Source organism: Muscardinus avellanarius, assembly GCF_963383645.1.
Source record: "Muscardinus avellanarius genome assembly, chromosome: 2".
In the NCBI taxonomy this organism is placed as follows: domain Eukaryota; kingdom Metazoa; phylum Chordata; class Mammalia; order Rodentia; family Gliridae; genus Muscardinus; species Muscardinus avellanarius.
In genome coordinates this window covers 53690304-53710749 of record NC_137787.1, presented here as the reverse complement: position 1 = coordinate 53710749, position 20446 = coordinate 53690304, and the positions used below count along the sequence as shown (strand labels likewise).

At 41.5% G+C, this 20446-nt stretch overlaps 1 protein-coding gene across 1 annotated transcript in view; it reads right to left on the bottom strand.

The window, feature by feature from the left end:
- FRZB (frizzled related protein) overlaps positions 1 to 16581 on the bottom strand; it is a gene marked incomplete at both ends in the record, with an annotated part of 33018 nt that extends 16437 nt beyond the window's left edge. Inside the window, 2 exons of the mRNA XM_080689371.1 lie at positions 5889 to 5936; positions 16119 to 16581. Of these exons, the coding sequence (XP_080545497.1) occupies positions 5889 to 5936; positions 16119 to 16581 (511 nt within the window). The remainder of the gene's footprint in view (positions 1 to 5888; positions 5937 to 16118) is intronic.
- Between the last annotated feature and the right edge of the window lie 3865 nt (positions 16582 to 20446).

Genomic DNA, 20446 nt, shown 5'->3' with positions numbered 1-20446 from the left:
AACTTTCTTCCTTTTTTTTTTTTTTTTTTTTGTACTGGGGATGAAGGAGATTGAACCCAGGAATGTTCTAACCCCAATTTACAGTCCCAGCCCTATTTTTTTTTAAACAGGGTCTCACAAAATTGCCAAGGCTAGCCTTGAACCTGTGGTCCTCGTGTCTCATTCTTCCAAGTACCGGGTTACAGGTATGCACCACTGTGCCCAGCTTTTTTTTCTTCTTCTTCTTAACTGAGGATTGAACCCAGGGGCCTTCTACCTCCAAGCTATACTCCCAGTGCTTTTTATTTTTATTTTGAAACAGAGCCTCACTAAGTTGTTAAGTTGCTGAAGCTGGCCTGGAACCTGCAATCCTCTTGTCTCATCCTCCCACGTACTAAGATTACAGGCATGTGCCATGGGGTCTGGCTATGAAACAACTTTCTAACTAGCCCTGATCTTTGTTTGAAGTTGAACTCTTCTGGGTCTCATCCAGAGCTGTAAGGCTATAATTAACTTCAGCAGATTCCAAAAGCTCCATAACCTTTCAAGTACCATGACTTTGGAAAACTACTGTCTTGGACTAGATATTTTTTCTAATTTTTCTAAGAAATGATCTTAAATCTGGACCCAGGATTTATTGTCAAAAAGCAGACAGGAAAATAAAATACAATTCTATTTTCATTAAATGTTCACTATTACTCCTAAGACTGACCCTTTCTGATCAGACCAGAGTTTAAGTAATTTTAATTTGTGCCAAATGCACTGTAAGTTTTATATCCTGATATTTGACTCTTGAGACCCATTTGTCCTCTTTCTCTCCATTTTAAGAAGCATGGGAGCAGACCACAACAAATTATAAAAGATATAAAAATTCTTGTGATTTGAAGATATAGATCCTAACTCTGACCTTATTGACAATCTCTGCATTTTCCACTGCCTATAAGAGGAGTCTGTGAGCATGTCCTTAAGTAATTTTAAGCATCTGTTAACATCCATCAAACCACGTAATTGTCTCTCTTTTATAGAAAGGATAGTGTCCACTGACTCTGTAACCCTGGGATAGTCAAGCTTCTGTAAATATGAGATGGGAAGGGAAAGAAAATAAACATTTGGTGACCCTTTTGGTCATTTGCCTATTAATTAATTAATTCTGCCAATATTTATTGGCATCTGCTACATTCCAGGTTTTGTAAAAAGTATGTAGGATGCACAATGGGCAATACAGATCATCAAAAGTGGACACAAACACTGAACAAGTGATTACACACAAAATGACTTACTGTCATGTCTGGTATGTGCTATGAAGGGAAGTACAATGGGGTAGGTGTCATGAGAACATACAACTTGATAAGCTAAACTACTCTGGCCTTCATTGTACTCTGAGGAAATGATATTCAAACTTAAAAAATGAGTTGTGTTCATCCAAGCAGAAAATACATTTTGATATTTATATAAGATAGAGACGAAAAAGTCAAACAGGATGCTGAAGAGCATCCATGACTGGGGGAGGAAACGCAGGAGGGTGTGGAGTAAAAAAAAAAAAAAAAAAAAAAAAACTGAAAACAGAGGAAGTTCTAAGGGAAAAGGAGGGCAGTCTTTTGTGTCAAACAATCCTCCAAGTTCAAATTAGTTCATAAATAACAACATCCATTGAGTTTGATTGGCAAGGAGATGACAGGACACTAATCAGTGGGGAAAATAGGACTTTAAAAGCCAGGACACTTCATCCACTATTCAAGAAAAAGGAGAGAGGACACTGGTGTTGACAGAGTTGTGAATTTGTTGGGGGGAGAATGAGAGAGTTTCTTACTATAGCTTTTACTCTCTCACTGAAGGATACAGTAAGCTCATGGGCCATGGGAGTAGGGGGCTGGGGGAGGCAGGATATGATACTGGGAATGGAGGAGAGATGGTGCAGTTATTTTGAGTGGAAAGGCAGAGTTTCTAGTATATTGGGATAAGAAGCAGTGTTGACTGACTATACGAATTTTCTCTCTTGTAGTAGTCACACCAGCCATTCTCCAGCAACTAGAGTTGGGAATTTACCAGATAAGAATGGCAGAGGAAGAGAAGGCAGGGAACTGGAGGAATTTTCAATCATTTACTAAGGAGGCCTGGAGTTTAATAGATCGTGAGTGGTAGCTGAATTCATCATCTGATGCCCAGTATTAACATGATGGTACACAAAAGCAGCCAGTCATAAAAGGTGCAGTGTATGATTCCATTCACACAAAGCTGAAGACCAGACAACACGAATCTATAGTAATTAGAATTAGAACTGTGCCAGGCGTGGTGGTGCACGCTTGTAATCCCCACACTTGGGAGGCAGAGACAGGAGGATCGCGCAGGTTCGAAGCCAGCCACGCGTGCTGGCTTAGGAGACCCTGTTTCCAAATAAAAATGTAAAAATAGGTCTGGGAGTGTAGCCCGGAGGTAGAAGGGCTTCCAGGAACCCCAGTACCACCAAAAAAGAATTAGAACTGTGCTTGCCTAGATGAACATAAGGAAATTTCCAAGGTTGATGGAAATATTCTTTATCTTGACCTGGTATATACATCTGTCAAAATCCACTATGGCATGCACTCAAGATTTGTGTATCCTAGTTTAGTTAATTAAACTTTCATAAAGTACCTTTAATATAAAAATTCATATAAGATATTCCTTTAATTTTTCCATAAAATGAAGTATATTGTGACTTAACAGCCATTCATTACACATTTAAAATAATATTTATTTCCTAAACATATATATAGGGCAAAAATATATTAAATTTTATAGGAGGTTAGGGCAATATGTGGAAAATATGATGAAGCTGACTGGTGAACCTATGTAATATAATAAGGCTTTATAAGTAAAAGTAACATTTGCTCAACTTAGCTGTAAAAACAAACCTCATGTATTATAATAAAGGATAAGTTCATAGTACTTTGCTCTTTGTAAAAGGGAATCTCTTAAGCTTGAGAGGACTAACACTATATTAATAAGAAAATTCAATTTATTCCTTTAGGATTTATGTTTTTAGAAAATCTTAAGTAAGCTGCTTTCCACAAGGTTTTTGGATCTCAGAGTCATTAAAATATTTAAAATATGGAGAGTCAATGTAATTTTGACTATTCTCCCTTATGACATCTGAAATCCTGTGTTTTGGATGTACTCTAAAGAAATTAATGAGCAAGAAGACAAATGACTCTCACGGCCTTTAGAATGCCATGTGCCTATTAGAGCCAAGCACAGAGAAAAGAGAAGAAAAAGAAAGTGTCAGTCACCTGTCTATGCCTTCATTTTGCACACAGGCACATCTGCCACAAGCAAGCATTCGTGGTGTGTTTTTTACAAAAGGTAGACTAGATGGACTAAAGCCAAGTATACAATTTCAGGATTGGAGACCTAGGAAGATGACGAGGCCACATATTAAATAGAGTTGCAAGGAGGAAATTGGTAATGAAAAGGTTAGTTAGTAAACATGTTATATTAGAAGTATAAATAAGGTAGCTAAGTAGAAGCACTTATTGGAGTGTTCTGCCTGGGAGGGTGATGAGAACCACAGTCACAAAAGTGACAATGGACCTGTATAGCTGGGAGAACTCCAATGGGAAGAAATCAGCAGGGATGGGGAGGGGCAAACACAGGAGCTTTGGGAGGCACCCAGAGCTGGGAGACAGGAGGGGAAGAACCAGAACAAGATGGGTACTAGTTCAAGGAGGAGAAAGCTCGACCCGGGTTTTTTTTTTTCCCAACAAAGCATAAAAGTTGCCTCAGGTTAATTCAGCCTCTCTAGCAAATAAACATCTGAAAAGGGGAACTTAGAAGGCAATACATTCAGATCTCAGATTGGAAGACACCATTTGGTCATGCTCATATAGTCAACTAGAATCTGAATTTACCAATTATATCTCCTTTCTGGAATAATCTGTGTTTATTTTTTAATTTCCCCCTCCCTCCCCTAACCTGTGTGTTTTTAAATGTAAATGCCCATAAACTGCCATTATAAGATACAAAACTGGGAGAATTTTGGAATTACTTTAATAAATGTACCTTTTCATTGAACCATTTGAATATCTACCTTAATTTTCTGTGCTGATTTGACAAAGTGAATCCGAATTAAACAAAAGGTGCTTTGTCCATATTCTATGCCAGGCAAATAAATAGAGAGTATTTATTGTATTTATTCCTTCTTATAATAATGGATTTACAACAGCAAAACCCTCACAAATTGGAAGCTTCTCGGAGTTATTATCTCCAAAAAAGAAAACAAAAATTGCTAAACTTTGAGACAAATAATAAGTTAATTGGAAAGAATTTTTTTTTCCAAATTCCAGACGCAAACAGCTCGACACTGGAGAGAGGTCGCTTTGCGGGTTACAATGCTTCTGTGCCTTCCTCACTTCCTGTTTTATCATGATCCCTCTCAGCTGTTACATTACTACAAAGCATGAAATTCTGAGTGTGAACAAATTACATTTTCTTCTTGGAACATGTGAATATGTTAGTGTTTTTTCACAAACAGGATGAGCTTTGGTTATGCCTGTTTGTTTTCCTCACCTCCATTATACCAGGGAACAGGAAAACAGTTTTTTAAAAAAGGAACAGTAAACACTGAACTTAGGAACACTGCATTCATTCTAGGCAGTTCTGCATGTTCAACTATTTCTGTTTATTGTTTATAGTGTTGTTGATGTTTTCCTTCTTTCACATAATGATGCTCTATATTATTCTAACCATAATTTCGGGGCAAATTGATAGCATACACATACACTTGGCCAGAAATTTTGATTCACCAATTGCACTTTTATACAAATGAACTCTTTGGTTTGCTTTGAGCAAACATAATACAATGATTCTTAAAATAGTACACTGCAAGACACTCATGATTTCTGTTTTTATGATAGTGAAAACCATTCTCAAACTACATCAAGTGATTAACAAAAAAATCCTAAACAACTATAATTCACTTATGTTCTTAACAAGGTTGTTAGGGCTGCCTTTGAGGGACATTGCCTCGGGTCAAGTACTTGTCACTTGATAAGATTTAGTGGAAGTCAACAGTTCAAGTTGTCCCACTCTATTGAAAATTCATATTTTAAACTTATTTACAATTTAATAAGTATTCTACTTTCACATAAAAGATACCATACAAGGTAGGGCATCCAAGTTATAAAATTCTTAGAAGCAGAAAGGAATGGATTATTGATACCTGCAACAACTTGAGTGATTCTCAAAGGCATTACACTGAGTGAAAAAAATCCAAGCTCAAAATGTTACATACTGGACCATGCTACTTTCATAACAATCTCAGAAAGATGTCACCATATTCTCCCAAACAGATCAGCCATTGCCAGTGGTTGAGAGTGGGGGAGCTGGGCATGGTGGCGCACGCTTGTAATCCCAGCATTTGGGAGGCTAAGACAGGAGGATCACCGTTAGTGGACAGACTCAGCTATTTAGCAAGGCCCTTTGCAACTCAGTGAGACCCTGTTTCAAAATAAAGAATGAAAAATAGGGCTGGGAGTGTAGCTCAAAGGTGGAATATCCCTGGGTTCTATCCCTAGTTCTGCAAAAAAAAAAGGGGGGGGTGGATGGAACTATAAATAGAGCATGAAGATGTATTCTGATCATGGTGGTGTTTACATGAATCCATACATTTATTAACACTCCTGAATACCAAACTGTATATCAAAAGAAAAGGTCAATTTTATTATATACTTATATTAAAAGTAAAAGTCTTATCATATAAAGAAAAATTTTAACTGTTAAAATGTTAAGGCATGAACTTAACAAATAAGACTTGCATATCTAGGTTGATGTAGATAGTTTGAGTATCCAGACTGATCTAGATAGGATGAGTATCCAGATTGATCCAAGACTGACTTAACCACAAATGAAAACCAGGAAGATAGCAATATACTCACCACTGCTTGCCCCTCTACAGTTTCCATTACTAGAATCCATAGGAAAATCTGAAAGTGATAGAATAGAGAAAGAACTGTAACAGATTTGTTATGTCAAGAATTCCTACATAAAAATCTATTTCAGTAACAAGTATGATTTGGGTAAGAAATAGGTGTTTCAAAGAAATGGGTCGTTATTAGTGTTGTGAGGTTGGCACTCTTATTTGTAGATCAAGTTGGGTGAGATGTATTCTCTGATGTGATGAAAAGTAATGCTTTTGAATCCTTATCACCTATGCATAAAATCTCAGGATTTAATCAATAATTTGTGTTTGAATTTCACAAAAGTCCATGCAAATATTAGTCATTCGCTAACATTTGTAATCTGGTGACAAGAAGAAGTAAAACACTTCATCAATAAGCGGATATATCACACCGTACTGACACCTGGGGAAATCCTTAGTGCCTAACAAATACACCCGGGAAGTGATCACAGGCCCTTTATTAACTGCAGACTAAGTGGTTATTCTGCAGAAAGGAAACCCACTGCCTGACATCTATTCAAACCAGTGCAATTAATTGATGTGACAATAATTAGAAATTGCTATTGATTTCTTTCATGATGCCATAATCCCAGAAAATGGAGCAATAAAGGCCTTCTGTGTTCTAATTAAGAAAGCAGCCTCTAATGACTATCCCCTGGGGGAACCCGTGCTGAGATATATTGTGCCTAGCCATGTTTCCATACCCACACTACAATTTGCCAGAGTTTTATACATGTATTACTATTTTATGCTAAATTCATTTAATGCCTTATTTATCTTAACAGAAAAGAGCATTCTTCCTCTGTCCTTTTTATTCATAGATCATATCATAAGCAAATGAAACAAGGAGAAATTTATTGCTTTAAGACAATGATCACTGTTACAATTAATTACTTTCTCAGGTATAGTTATTATTAGTTGCTCTTTTTTGGTTTTTTGGCTCTGGTGATTGAATCTAGGGTTTCCTTCATATTAAGCATATGCTCTACCACTAGCTATATTTTTAGTTTTCTGTTGCTATTTAAGGAAAGATGGCCATCTCTAGATAGATAAATAAGTAAACAGGTAACCAACACTAGCTGTAAAACATTGGTTTAACTTGGGCATGAACTATTATTTTAATGACTTTTATTCTATTCAAACTTCTTTCATAATACACCCAAGTTTTCGAGTAATATGCCAATAGTTTTTCTATTTCTGAATAATAAAATGCATATGGTTTATATAAAACAATCTCCATGTATATTATTACAAAGACTAGAAAATTATTATATTAGTTGGGTATATTCATTCAATTCACCCCTCCATGCCAGTCTGGTATGAAGTTGTATTTCTATTTTCTGTATTTCTATCTTTCTAAAAAAGTTCTTTAAATCTTAAAAAAAAAAAAAAAGAAAATTATATTGGTCTACATTTAAAATGTTTAGTGTTCAAAGAGTTATGTAAAACTGAAAAATAAAACTCCTCTTGGAAAAAGAAAAACCCTTTGAAATAGCTGAGTCAAGGGGAATGTTTTCCTTCTTTCATATTCACAGAGAAATGTGCCTATACATTTTTTGTTGTTGTTATTGTTTTCGTTTTGGTGCTAGGGACTGAACCTGGGGCATTGTGCTTGCTCGGGAAGCACTCTGCCCACTTAGCTACATTCCCAACCTATGCCTACACTTTTAAAATACTTAGGAGCTGGGGTGTAGCTCAGGGGTATAGTGTTAGCCTAGCATATGCCCTGGGTTTGATCCCCAGTACCAAAAAACTTTTAAAGTAATAAATAAAAATAGAAAACTAAGCCAGGCGTGGTGGCATACACCTGTAATCCCAGTATTTGGGATGCTAAGACAGAACTAGCCTCAACAGCTTAGTGAGATGCTCAGAAACTTAGCAAGGACACGTTTCAAAATAAATTTTTTTTTGGTTACAAAATAGATTTATTGAAATATTCCAATAATAATGACAATGATAATAATAACAGCTAACACATAGCATTTACTATTAGCCAGTAATGTTCTATGCCTTTTACAGATTTTAATATATTTAACATTCACAGCAATCTTCTAAGGTAAGTACTAGTATTAACTCCTTACACACACACACACACACACACACACACACACACACACACAAAGACAAAAAAACAGAAGCACAGAGAGGTAAGTAACCTTCGGCAGAATACTCAGCTAATACACGGTAGATTTGGAAATAAAGCCAGCTAGGTTGGTTCAGAAGGTAAGTAAATCAGAAAAGGGAAATGAACTTACAATTTATGACATCTAAAGTATTGTTATTAAAATGTAAGATATCTTTCACTTTTTCATTTTGTGTATCTTCGAACACCAGATCCACGGATTTCTCTCCTTCAAAATAAAAATTTTTAAAAAGGCTAGGGGTGTAGCTCAGAAGTAGAATGCCCCTAGGTTCAATTCTCAGTACAAAAATAATTAGTTAAAAAATATAAAAGTAGAAGTGCTTAGAAGTCAATTGTTAGAATTATAGAAGTGAAAATCTGAGTTTTCTGTGGTTTTCTTTTGGTGGTACTGGGGTGAAACCCAGGGGCTTTTCTTCCTCTGGGTTATACTCCCAGACCTATTTTATACTTTGTTTGGAAACAGGGTCTCACTAAGTTGCTAAGAGACCCACTCAGTAGCTGAGGCTGGCTTTGAGCCTGTGCGATCCTCCTGTCTCAGCCTCCCAAAGCGCCGGGATTACAAACGTGTGCCACCATGCCTGGCTGAGTTTTCTGGTTTTAAGTTTAAAAATTTACTTTCTGAAAGTTATATGTAGGAAGTCTACATCAAAATTATCCTGAATTAAAGTAGCAGATGCTGTATCATGAGTAGATTTTATGCACCCAGGATTTCTTTTTCTTTTTTTTTTTTTTTTTTTGGTGGTACTGGGGTTCCTGGAAGCCCTTCTACCCCTGGGCTACACTCCCAGACATATTTTATACTTTTTATTTGGAAACAGGGTCTCTTAAGCCAGGTGGCTGGCTTTGATCCTCCTGTCTCCGAGATCCTCCTGTCTCCGCCTCCCAAGCACAGGGATTACAGGATTTCTAAAGGAGGTCACAGAGCTTCCCAGAAGAGTCCTTAGGAGTCAGGGAGGCAGAGACAGTCCCAAATGAAGAGAAGTACTGCAAAAGTATGGGGGTGGGAATCTGCAGGTCTCTTCAGGGCTGAGCAGAGAGCAGGGTAAGTAGAGAGAAATGAGCTGGAGAGGGAGGACAGGTGTCGTGGTGAAGGCTGGAGGCCAACGCAAAGGATTTCAAGCAATGGATTTGCATTTAAGAAAGATCATCCTCTTTTGGGGGGGGGTACTGGGGATGGAACCCAGGGACTTTTCTACCTCTGGGCTATACTCCCAGACCTGTTTTATATTTTATTTGGAAACAGGGTCTCACTAAGTTGCTGAGAGCCTCACTAAGTAGCTGAGGCTGGCTTCAAACCTGTGTGATCGTCCTGGCTCAGCCTCCCAAGCGCGGAGATTACAAGTGTGCGCCACCAAGCCGGCTAAGATCATCCTCTTAAAACAGGGAGGAGAGCCGGGCATGGTGGCATTCGCTTGCAATCCCAGCATTTGGGAGGCTGAGACTGGAGGATCGCGGTTCGCAGACAGCCTCAGCTACTTAGTGAGGCCCTTTGCAACTCAGTGAGACCTGGTTTCAAAATAAAGAATAAAAAATAGGGCAGGGGATGTAGCTCAAAGGTTGAATGCCTCTGGGTTCCATCCCCAGACCCGAAAAAAAAAAAAAAAAAAAAAAAAAAACAGGGAGGAGAAACACGGGAGACAAGGAAGCCAATCACTGTGCAATGGCCATAGACCAGGGAAAATGTTAAGGGCCAAACTAAGACAATGACATTCGAAAGGGAGGAAAGGAACATTCATTCAGAGTAAATCCAGTAATACTTGATGCCTACGAAATGTAAAGAATGAGAAAAATGATAAAAATCAAGGCTGATACCCAAGCCTGGGAAACTAGGATGTAGTTGCTTCTAACAATAGAAAATGCTAGAAAAAGGCAAGTGCTGAAGAGTGAAGAAATGACGAGCCCACTCTGAGGCAGGGACGCAGGTTTCCATGAGACAATCCAGGAAAAATGTTCTCTGCTATCTCAGCAAGGCAGGGACACATAACCGCTTACCATTGTCCAGGACTGCCTTTTATTCTCTTACTCACTGTAAGAGTGGGCTTTCACCATACAACAAAGAAAACTCTGTTCCCTTAAGTGCAATTTCATGGGCAAAAAAAAAAAAAGTTAGGCTTTTATAAAGTTAGGAGTCACATTTTTTGTGGGGGGTGGGTTACTTAGGATTGAACCCAGGAGCATTCTACCTCTGAGCTATACCCGCACTCCTTTTTATTATTTTAAAACAAGGTCTCACTAATTTGATACGACTGGCCTTGAACCTGTAATTCTTCTGTCTCAGTCTTTCAAGTACTAAGCACTAGGATTACAGGTGTATATCATCAAGCATGGCTAAAATCACTTTTTTTTTTTTTTTTTTTTTTGCAGTACTGGGAATAGAACTCAGGGGCATTCTACTGCTGAGCTACACCCCCAGCCCTATTTTATCTTTATTTTGAAACAGGGTCTCACTAAGTTGCACAGGGCCTCACTAAGTAGCTGAGGTTGGCCATGAACTGAGATCCTCCTGTCTCAGCCTCCCAAATGCTGAGGTTACAAGCATGCACCACCACGTCCAGCTCCTATTTTATTTTTTATTTTGTAAAAAGGTCTAAGCTGCTGAGAGCCTCACTAAATTGCTGAGGCTGGCCTTGAAGCTGCAGTTTTCTTGTCTCAGCTTCCCAAGTACTGGGATTGCAGGTGTGTGCCGCCATACCCAGGTCCAGTGTCACATTTCTTTGTTTTTGTTTTTTGGTGGTACTGGGGTTCCTGGAAGCCCTTCTACCTCCGGGATACACTCCCAGACCTATTTTATACTTTTTTATATTTGGAAACAGGGTCTCTTAAGCCAGCACGGCTGGCTTCGAACCTGTGTGATCCTCCTGTCTCTGCCTCCCAAGCGTGGGGATTACAAGCGTGCACCACCATGCCCGGCCAGTGTCACATTTCTTAACATGAGAGGAAGGAAGTGTACCATAGAACAGGCCCTAGCCTGAAGCCTCTTTATCTTACCAACTAAAGTAAGTGTACAAATCATTTCTCTAAAGGCTTTGGCTTTCTTTTCTGCCAAATTTGAAGAATAGCACTTACCATGCAGCTCTTATGAGAATTAAGTTAACACACACCATTCAGGACAGAACTAGAATCTGTTAAATGTTGTTGCTCATGACCCTTGTCCTGAGGATAGCACGACCTCTCCCTAATGATGTTGTACTTAAACATTTATATTGGTCTTTACCATTTTCCAATCACTTTGCATAAATATTTCCTTTGTTCTTCATAATTGCCAGCGGATTTCAACAATCAAGGGATTCACTTAAGGTACAAAATTAGAGGTAAATCTAGAAATCTGACTAATGGCCTGCAACTCTAAAACTGTTTTTCTCTAAATTGAGGAAATAAAGCTAATTCTTGATTATCCAAAACTATGTCTATATGGTGCTCCTTGGTGTCCTCTTTTGGACTATTTGAGAAAGAAGAGAGAGAGAGAGAGAGAGAGAGAGAGAGAGAGAGAGAGAGAGAGAGAGAGAGAGAGAGAGAGAAGAAGGAGGGAGGGAGGGAGGGGAAAGAAAGCAAGCCAGCAAAGTATAATTTAGTCGCCAGACATGGTGGTGCACACTTGTAATCCCAGTATTTGGGAGGCTGCGACAAGAGGGTCACAGGTTCACAGCCAGCCTCCACTACTTAGTGAGGCCCTCTGCAACTTAGTGAGACACTATTTCAAAATAAAGAATAAAAAATAGGCCAGGCGTGGTGGCGCACACTTGTAATCCCCATGCTGGGAGGTGGAGACAGGAGGATCGTGCAGGTTCAAACCCAGCCGTGCTGGTTTAAGAGACCCTGTTTCCAAATAAAACCTATAAAATAGGTCTGGGAGTGTAGCCCGGAGGTAGACGGGCTTCCAGGAACCCCAGTACCACCAAGAAGAAGAAGAAGGAGGAGAAGAAGAAGAAGAAGAAGAAGAAGAAGAAGAAGAAGAAGAAGAAGAAGAGGAGGAGGAAGAAGAAGAAGAAGAAGAAGAAATAATAGGCCAAGAAATAGGCCTCGAGGTGTAGCTTGGAGATTGAATGTCCCCAGGTTCAATCCCCAGTACCAATATATATGTAATTTAGTCAGTGTTGATCTTTGAGCAACTATTTGAAGGTTTGATGAGAAGGCAATACAAAGTGAATTATTAAAATAAGATTTAGAGACTACATCCTATTTTATTATTACTGATAATCTGGTTAATGCTAAACGAAATCAATGCCAAAATACTGAGCTATCCATCATCCCTCATGCAGTGATTTTCAATCACTTCAATATGATGAAGGCTCTTTAGGATCCTGTTTTTTCTCTAGTCCTAATCTAAAATTTCCATTTCTCCTCATTCCCTATGCCTCCTCATATCCTTCCTTCCTGGTATTTGGCCCCTTAAATATTTGTTGACTGGGGCTGAAGAAAAGGCCGACTGTTCCTGGCAGAGTGGAGAAACGATTAAGCTGCAGTTCCCGCGTGGCAAGGCTGGCGCGGCGCTGCCAGGCTAGAGGGCTGCCGAGCGCCTTGAGCAAGGGCTGGTGCACAAGCCAGTCCCACACCAGACCCGGAGGAACTGAGGGCTGATTATACCATCCTTGGCATGACAAACTGTGGCGCTGGAGGAATAGCCATGAAATAGCATACTGTAAATTTTCTTAAATGCTTAATTTCTGAGATAAACTATTTATAATGAACAGACATCCATCAAAACCCTGTCTTTTTTTTCCTGTCACTCCCCCAAGGGTTTGCTCTGAACCCTGAGGTCCAGGTGGATTTGTGTAAAATGGAATGTTAGTTTTATATATTCAGGAGAAATGGGGTCTTCTCCAATTAGGTGCCCTTGTGAAGCTTATTTCCCAGAAATGAACTAACTGATCATATCTGTGTTTGCAGAAAAACCAAGCTGGGCACATAATCATTTGACATAATCATTGCAGAAAACAGAGCTGGGCACAGTGGCACATGCCTGTAAGCCCAGTACTTGGGAGGCTGAGATAGAAAGATTGAAGGTTTGAGGCCAGCCTCAGCAGCTTGGGGAGACCCTCAACAACTTAGCCAGACCCTGTTCCAAAACAAACAAACAAACAAACATAAATAAATAAATAAATAAATAAATAAATAAATAAATAAATGGTCTGGGGGTATAGTTCAGAGGTAGAATGCTCTTGGATTTAAAAACAAAGAAAGAAAGAAAACATCAGTAAAATACCAGTGATGGCAACAGTAAAATGACAATATCAGCAGCAATTTGTTAAGGATTTCCAGTGTGCCAGGGACTAGACTCAGTGTTTTACAGGCTGTTTAAATCAATTTTCACCAGGCTCTTGGAATGTAGTCAATTATGTCTTCATCTTACAGATAATCAAACTTTGGATCAAAGAGGCTATATCATTTTCCTATAGCAACCGCTGATAAGGGATAGAGATTCAGCACCTTAGAGTCCCGTGCCTGACTCTCAGCCCATCTTTGCTCCTCAGCATGCAACAGTAAAGAGCTGACTAAATGTCATCAGTAATGCACTGATTAGCTACACTGAGCCAAGTTCTCAGCGAAACCCTATAAAGCAGTATGTATAGCCACATTCTGCAGTAAATACAAAATGTCTAAGAAGAATCTACTTAATATGCATCCATTCATAATGGTCAACATATATATCCCATTCTTTGTAAAAACATGCTTAACCTTTAGTGTTTCAAAAGCAAAAATTAGTTTGAAGCATTATTCTATGTCAGTAAGATTCTGCTCTGTGCAATGTCCTAAGATTGTTTGTGGAGTTACAATATACAATTGAAGGAAGAGATTCTCACAGATGGTAAGATCTGAAAATCCTCCTGGTGTTAAAGGAACGGGAAGGGTGCTCCCATTTTATTCAGGGAGACCTCATTTATATATCTGGCTAGATGGATGCTAGTCATGAGACACAGGGACTCTGTTTTATACTGAAAGGAAGAAAAAAAAATCTGTTTCTTGAACTATCGTATCCCACTAAACCAAGGAGTATATTGCATCGTAAATAAAACTGGCCACATGTGGTAGTTCCTAAGTAATTCCAGGTGTCTGACAGTTTGACCTAACATAGGGAATGTAATTTTCAACATTCTGGCCCTGGAAGCCAGGGGACCCTCGGGCTAGAATCCACCCCTCCACCCCAGTCCCTCCCCTTAAGCTCCCCCCTGCCACCACAGGCTCTGGTTCACACTGAAGGCTGGGCACTGGGAGAGGGGAGATTGTCACTAAAATATGATTCCAACTGTCACTTACCCCTCCTGATTTTTCTAGCAAGTGTGCTATCAGCAAAACAAATATTATGGCATTTTAAAGTGGCTCAGAAATCAGGTCCCCCACACTGACAAATTGTTTCCATGCATGTCCTGTTCGAGCACGTCAATGAGGTGATTGTTCCACGTTTGGGCCACGGTGATAGGTAACTCAGGGACACTGAAGGGTGCTGCCCCCACCTCCATATTGACTGTGGCTTCTTGAGAGCCAGGAACCTTGCCAAACTTCACCCATTCCAGGTCCCTCTCTAAGATAGCTCTAAGAGCAAGTTTTGTCCTTTGAGGGAGGATGCATTTCAGTGTAAACCATCGCCACCTCGTTCCTAGCCTGTGGCCGGAGCAGAGTGCCAGCATTTAACTGCTGCTAAGTGCCTGGCAGTCCAGGGCAGCAACTGCACCGAGCTCTTTCAGAGTCTGCAGAGCCCATAACTTTAGTGAGTGCAAAGGCTCCAGAGTTCTGTCAGCCCAAAGAGTGCTAAGAAATGTGTTTCTTTCTGATTATTTTATACGACTGACTCTTGGTTCTTGATTAACATCAAGAAGACAATATATGTATTCAAAGAGAAATAAACTTAAGTGAGGTTACATCAATGACTTCTGGAAATCTTTCTCTTCAGTTTTGGGTTTTCAGGTGTTTGTGCAAGTCTTTTCCTCTTCCTTTTCTCACTCTATTTTATGAGCCAATGTGCACAGAAAGTAGATTTTCTGAATCAATTTCCTGGAAAGTAAGAACTATTACGTAGAAATGTACTATGGACATGAGCCTAGTTTGGGTTAGATGGTAGGCGTAATATTTAATTAAAATTAAATGGACCGTCGTGAACTGGGTTTCGTTGGGGGGTGTCTGAGAGTTATGAATGTCATTCAACTAAATGCTAGTGAGAAAACGATTTGTGGTTGTGGTTGGTTCCATTAAATGCAGACATGGTGCGATGAAGTTTGATGGTGGAGAGTGAAACGGGGTGTGATGATGGACACGCTGAGAGCAAGAAAGCCATTTGCAGAGTATAGGAGTGCGAGAAAGGGTGAGATGGAAAATAACCTTCTGTGAGTCCATGAAGATAACACGCCTCTGAAACCCAGCTCCTTTAATCCATATGCCACTTACAGAATGACCTGAAGTCATGCAGGCACATGAAAAGAGCCCAGTGATTTCGGCCCCCAGCTCTGTGGCCGAGCAAGCCACAGAAGCTAATTAGCAGCGCATAGCAATGTTTCACAGCTGTTTCCGTCTGGAATGGAAGTACAATTTATCTCACTGAAAGGAGGGGGAAATTTAAGGTGAAGGTAATTGCTTTAAATTGGATTTGGAGCAAACACACACCACAAACATCTGTGTTAGAAAAAGGTAAATGAAATTATCTGGGCATTTTTAATGATTAGGAGAAAACGAGGGTGCGTCCGTAAAATCTTGAGCAGTTAAAACACTAGATAGAGAATCTGACGACGGCCGGGGGGCAAAAAATCTCCAGGATTATAAACAAATTAGGAAAGGAAGAAAAGGGCGTCAGGAACCAAAACTTCCCCCGTGGAAAGAGTAGACAGTGGGGGGTCAGCGTGAAGCCCAGGAGTGGTGGGAGGATGACTGCAGCTCCCTGTAGAAAGACACGATCTACCAGAAGCAAGTGCATTAGTTCTAAAAGAGATGAGAGTTTGTTTGAAAGAAGGCTGGTGTTCAATAGAGAAGTGGTTTAGGGAGAGATAAGTGGTCCCAAGAAATAGAATTCGAGGTTAAGGGGAACAGCAAGGAGCAGAGCCGGAGGGCAGGGGAGGCCGGAGCGTCCAGACTCACCGGCTCCGTCCGCGGTGACGATGGCCTCCGGGGAGATGCACACGCCCCTGTCGTACACCGGCAGCTCCTCGCAGGCCAGGCTCTCGGGCCACGAGTGGCGGTACTTGTTGAGGATGGGCTCGCAGCCCTGCCGGGCCCGCTCGCACACGGACTTGCAGGGCTTGATGGGCTCGTGCTGGAAGTCGATGGTGCAGATGGGCGCGTACATGGCGCAGAGGAAGAAGAGCAGGTCGGGGCTGCAGTGGGTGCCCAGCAGCCCCTCGAACTGCTCGATGGCCAGGATGGCGTTGGCCTGGGTGCTGTGGTGCAGGTGGTTGGGCATCTTGGTCATGTTCCAGGGCAGGGACTTGCACAGGGGGATGCGGACGGGCTCACAGGCGGCCGCCCGCGCTCCGGGCACCCGGGGCAGGCAGAGCGCGGCCAGGGCGAGCAGCAGCGTCCCTCCCGGGCCGCCGCGGGCCATGATCCCGGAGCCGAGGACGCCGAGAGCCCGCGCCGCCGCCGCCTCCCCTGCAGGAGGATACAAAGCTCCGGGAGCGTCGCCTCCCCCCGCAACCTCACAGCTTCCTTGGATCAAATTTCCCCAATGGGGTCCCACGAGCCGCGCCTCCCGCCGCCTCGGCCGCTCTCTCCCGACGTCTAAGCCTCGGGGCGCCGCGGCATCTATTTATTCCTCTTCCTCTGGCAGAAGCATCAGACTTCGCACGTCAATCAGACGAGAGGAAGCGCGCGAGGAATAAACGTAGATTCGGCTAAGGAAGTTGGAGTCTGGGGGTGTCACGTCCACCAGCGCCCAAAAGGGTGCTGGAAGAACCTCCGATCCGGAACACGGAGGACGGGGCGGGGAGCTAGAAGGAGAGCGGAGAGGAGGAAACTGGTGGGAGAGGAGGGTGCGGCGGGAGTTTTGCCAGGTCCTCGGGCTAAGGAAGATGCAATTTTCTGGGTGCGCTGCGAGCGCCGTGGGCAGCCTGGCCGGGAGGTCTGCAGCTCGGCGCAGCCGCCCCGCACTTTCCCACCCCCCGCGAGGGGAGCTCCGCCCCGCAGCCCCGCCGCGCCCGCCCCTCGCGGGGAAGGACGGTGCTCCCGGAGGGTCTAGGGGTGCGGCGGCCGGGAGGGGCCTCGCTTAGCTGGGAGTTTGCGGTCACCCGAGGCAGCGCCCGCTCCGCGGTGCAGCTCGCCCCCTCTGTCCCCATCCTCACCGATGCGTTCCCCACCCAGCAGTCCCGCACTTGCAAACCCACGCCGGCCCTCGCTCCCTGGAGGTATCTGTTTCCAACAAACTACAACGCAGCTTTTCCTCAGCCATCAGGAATCTGCAAAAAGTCAGATCTCGAGGAAGGGAAGCTTAAGCAAAAATCATATTAAATGGCCAAGTCGCAGAATACACAACCCCCTGCAAAGCAGTCATCAACTCAGAGCTAAAGACTACCGAAGTCTGTAGTTTGAATCACCCAGGGGAAATTAATTGCCTTTCATAAAGGGAAGACGAGCCATGCGTGTGTACGAACTCCAGCAGAGGCAAGGGAGCAGCGTTTGCCTACCCCCCCACGCCCCACCTTTGCCCCATAGAATTAGAACGTTTGTGTTTTATTTTTTAAGTTTGAGTGGAAACTAATTCCTTCAAACCATTAGATATTTTTCTTTCTGAGTTGGTTCACTGAAATAAAGGGCATTATTACCTACCGGTTCTCACCAACAATTTCCCCCCAAGACATGAAAAGTGTGTATTAACACTACCCCCAGACAGGCACCGATGATCATAACAACAGTAAAAACCTTCCCATCCAGATAGGAAGGAAGAAAGAGGAAACAGATCCCTCTGGGTCTGCCCCCTCCCCTAAAGAGTCTCCTCTCCCCTCCTTCCTCCTCCACCCCCTCTCTTTCAGCACATTGTGCCAGGCATGACCCGTGGAGACCCCGGCACTGTGTCCTTTCAATGGGAAATCACTGAGCAAACGGGTTGCAGAAAGCCAGAAAACACAGCCTTCGCTGAGAAGTGAAGGAGACAAAACTTAAAACAAAACAGGAAGTCACCTCTGCTCTGCATCATTGAATCATTTCTCTACTTTAATTCAGATATTTCTTGTTGTCAATAATAAGCAGAAATAAAAATAAGTCCCGGCTTCCCAGCACACAGTGGATGTGGGTTCCCACTCCTCGCCACTGGCGTAACAGCACCTATAGGACAGTACTGCTAACTTTAGTTTGTGGAATTTTTATCTCTGAAATGATCATTAACAGCAGTTTGTGACTGCAGTTAAATGTGCTTGAGAGGAAGCGTGTTCCACTTAAGAGAAAAGAAAAAACAACAGCGGTCTAGGGAAGGAGTCATTTAATAATCGTTGGCCCACGATTGTTGTCATATAAGAAAGCAAAGCCAAACAGTATATAAACTAATTAGATTAAAAATGAACATATAAAATTTAGGGAAAAACAAACTAGAAAGACAATCAATATCAGAATATGTGTGTCTGTTCCAGATAAAGAAAATATAGCAGGTATTTTTGACAAATTAGAAGAAAGAAATGAGGGATAAACATAATAATTGCTAAATATGTTTTCCTGTTCATCTTAAATCTTACAGTGCAAGGAGAAATGTGCTTATGGTTTTAATGGTTGTACAACTATCTGAAATAAAGTCTGTTTTCCTTCACCTGAAAAAGAAAGTTGACTCTTCCTTTGCCTAACATGTCCTCCTGAAACTTCTCTTTAATCCAAATTTTTCATTATCAAAACCTAAAATCTCACTGCCTTCAGAAGCCTTTTTTGTGTATGTATGTGGTGCTGGGGATTGAACCTCGGGGCATTCTACTTCTGAGCTATACCCCCAGCCCGATTTTTTTATTCTTTGATTTCGAAACAGGTCTCACTAACTTTTAGAGGGCCTCACTAAGTAGCTGAGGCTGGCCTGAACCCAGATCCTCCTGTCTCAGCCTCCCAAGTACTTGCATTACAAGCGTGCGCCACCACGCCTGGCTTTCAGGAAGCCTTTTTGAGTACCCTGATTGTTTGTCCTTCTACTTGTTTCCCCTTGAACACTATTCATTTTTACAAACTATTTTTTTAGCACCTGCCAATGTATTACTTCAAAATATTTTCATTATTTATGAAAATCATTATTTATGAAAATATTATGAAGATGTGCTCTGCCTTCCTAAATGGACTGCATAATTTTTGAAAGATGATAAGCCATCTTCAATTTCTTTTGAAGTAGAGCATTTGAAAAATGTTAATTAATGGAATTTGAAATACAATATTTTCAATATTAAAATATAAAAGTTTAAAAGATACAGTATATCAACTGGGTAAATATCTACATATGGCATGTAGTTGCCATAACAAATGACCTGTATCTCCCAAATAAGGCTTCAAGTCTTTAACTGATCCATATCTAGAGAAACTCAAGTGAACACTAAAACCTGTACCTTAGAGAAAATAGGTTATAAGGAATTTGTTTCTTTTGTATTTTATGTGGTTTTATGTAACCATAATTTAATTGACAGAACACTGCTTCTGTATAAAACTTCACCTGGACTACAGAAAAGACAGCTGAGTGCTTTCAACATTTTCTCCTAGTACTTTCTCCTCAATCTCTCTCTCTCTCTCTCTCTCTCTCTCTCTCTCTCTCTCTCTCTCTCTCTCTCTCTCTCTCTCCCTGTGTGTGTGTTCCTGGGGATTGAACCCAAGGATATTCTACCCCTGAGCTACATCCACTTTATTTTTTATTTTGAAACAGGGTCTTGCTAAGTTACCAGGTGCTGTCCTTGAATCTCTGATTCACCTGTCTCCATTTTCCAAGTACTGGGATTACAAACATGTGCCACCACATCCAGCTCAAAATTTCCAACTAGATAAATCTGCAGGACAATCTGCAGGACAAGCAGCTGGAGAATTAGAGCTTTTAAGTGATGTTGTTTATGGGCACAACAGTTAGTAGTCTTTTAGAACTCATTTTTTGGAAGTAAGGGTGCATATCAGACTTTTATGACAAAGATTTTATATTTGAGAAAGATGGCAATATAGCAAGTGCATGTTATTAATGTACCAATACCCTGTTGAAAAACAATCTATGGAGACCAGATTCCAGGACTGGTAATGACTCCATGAGGCATACCTAGTGGGTTTCTTCTAGGGCTAAAGATATCTGTTTCTCTGAAAACTGAAGCACAACATCCTCCCCAGAATCTACCTGGGGCTCTATGTCAATTCTGGACTCAGCAGTAGGTTTAAAAGTGCACCCAGACCCTGTCATGGCCACCCAGTCTTCTTAGACTGAATCATGGCCCATGGCCATTGGCATTTCATTTACCTTCCTGAAAAGGGTTCCT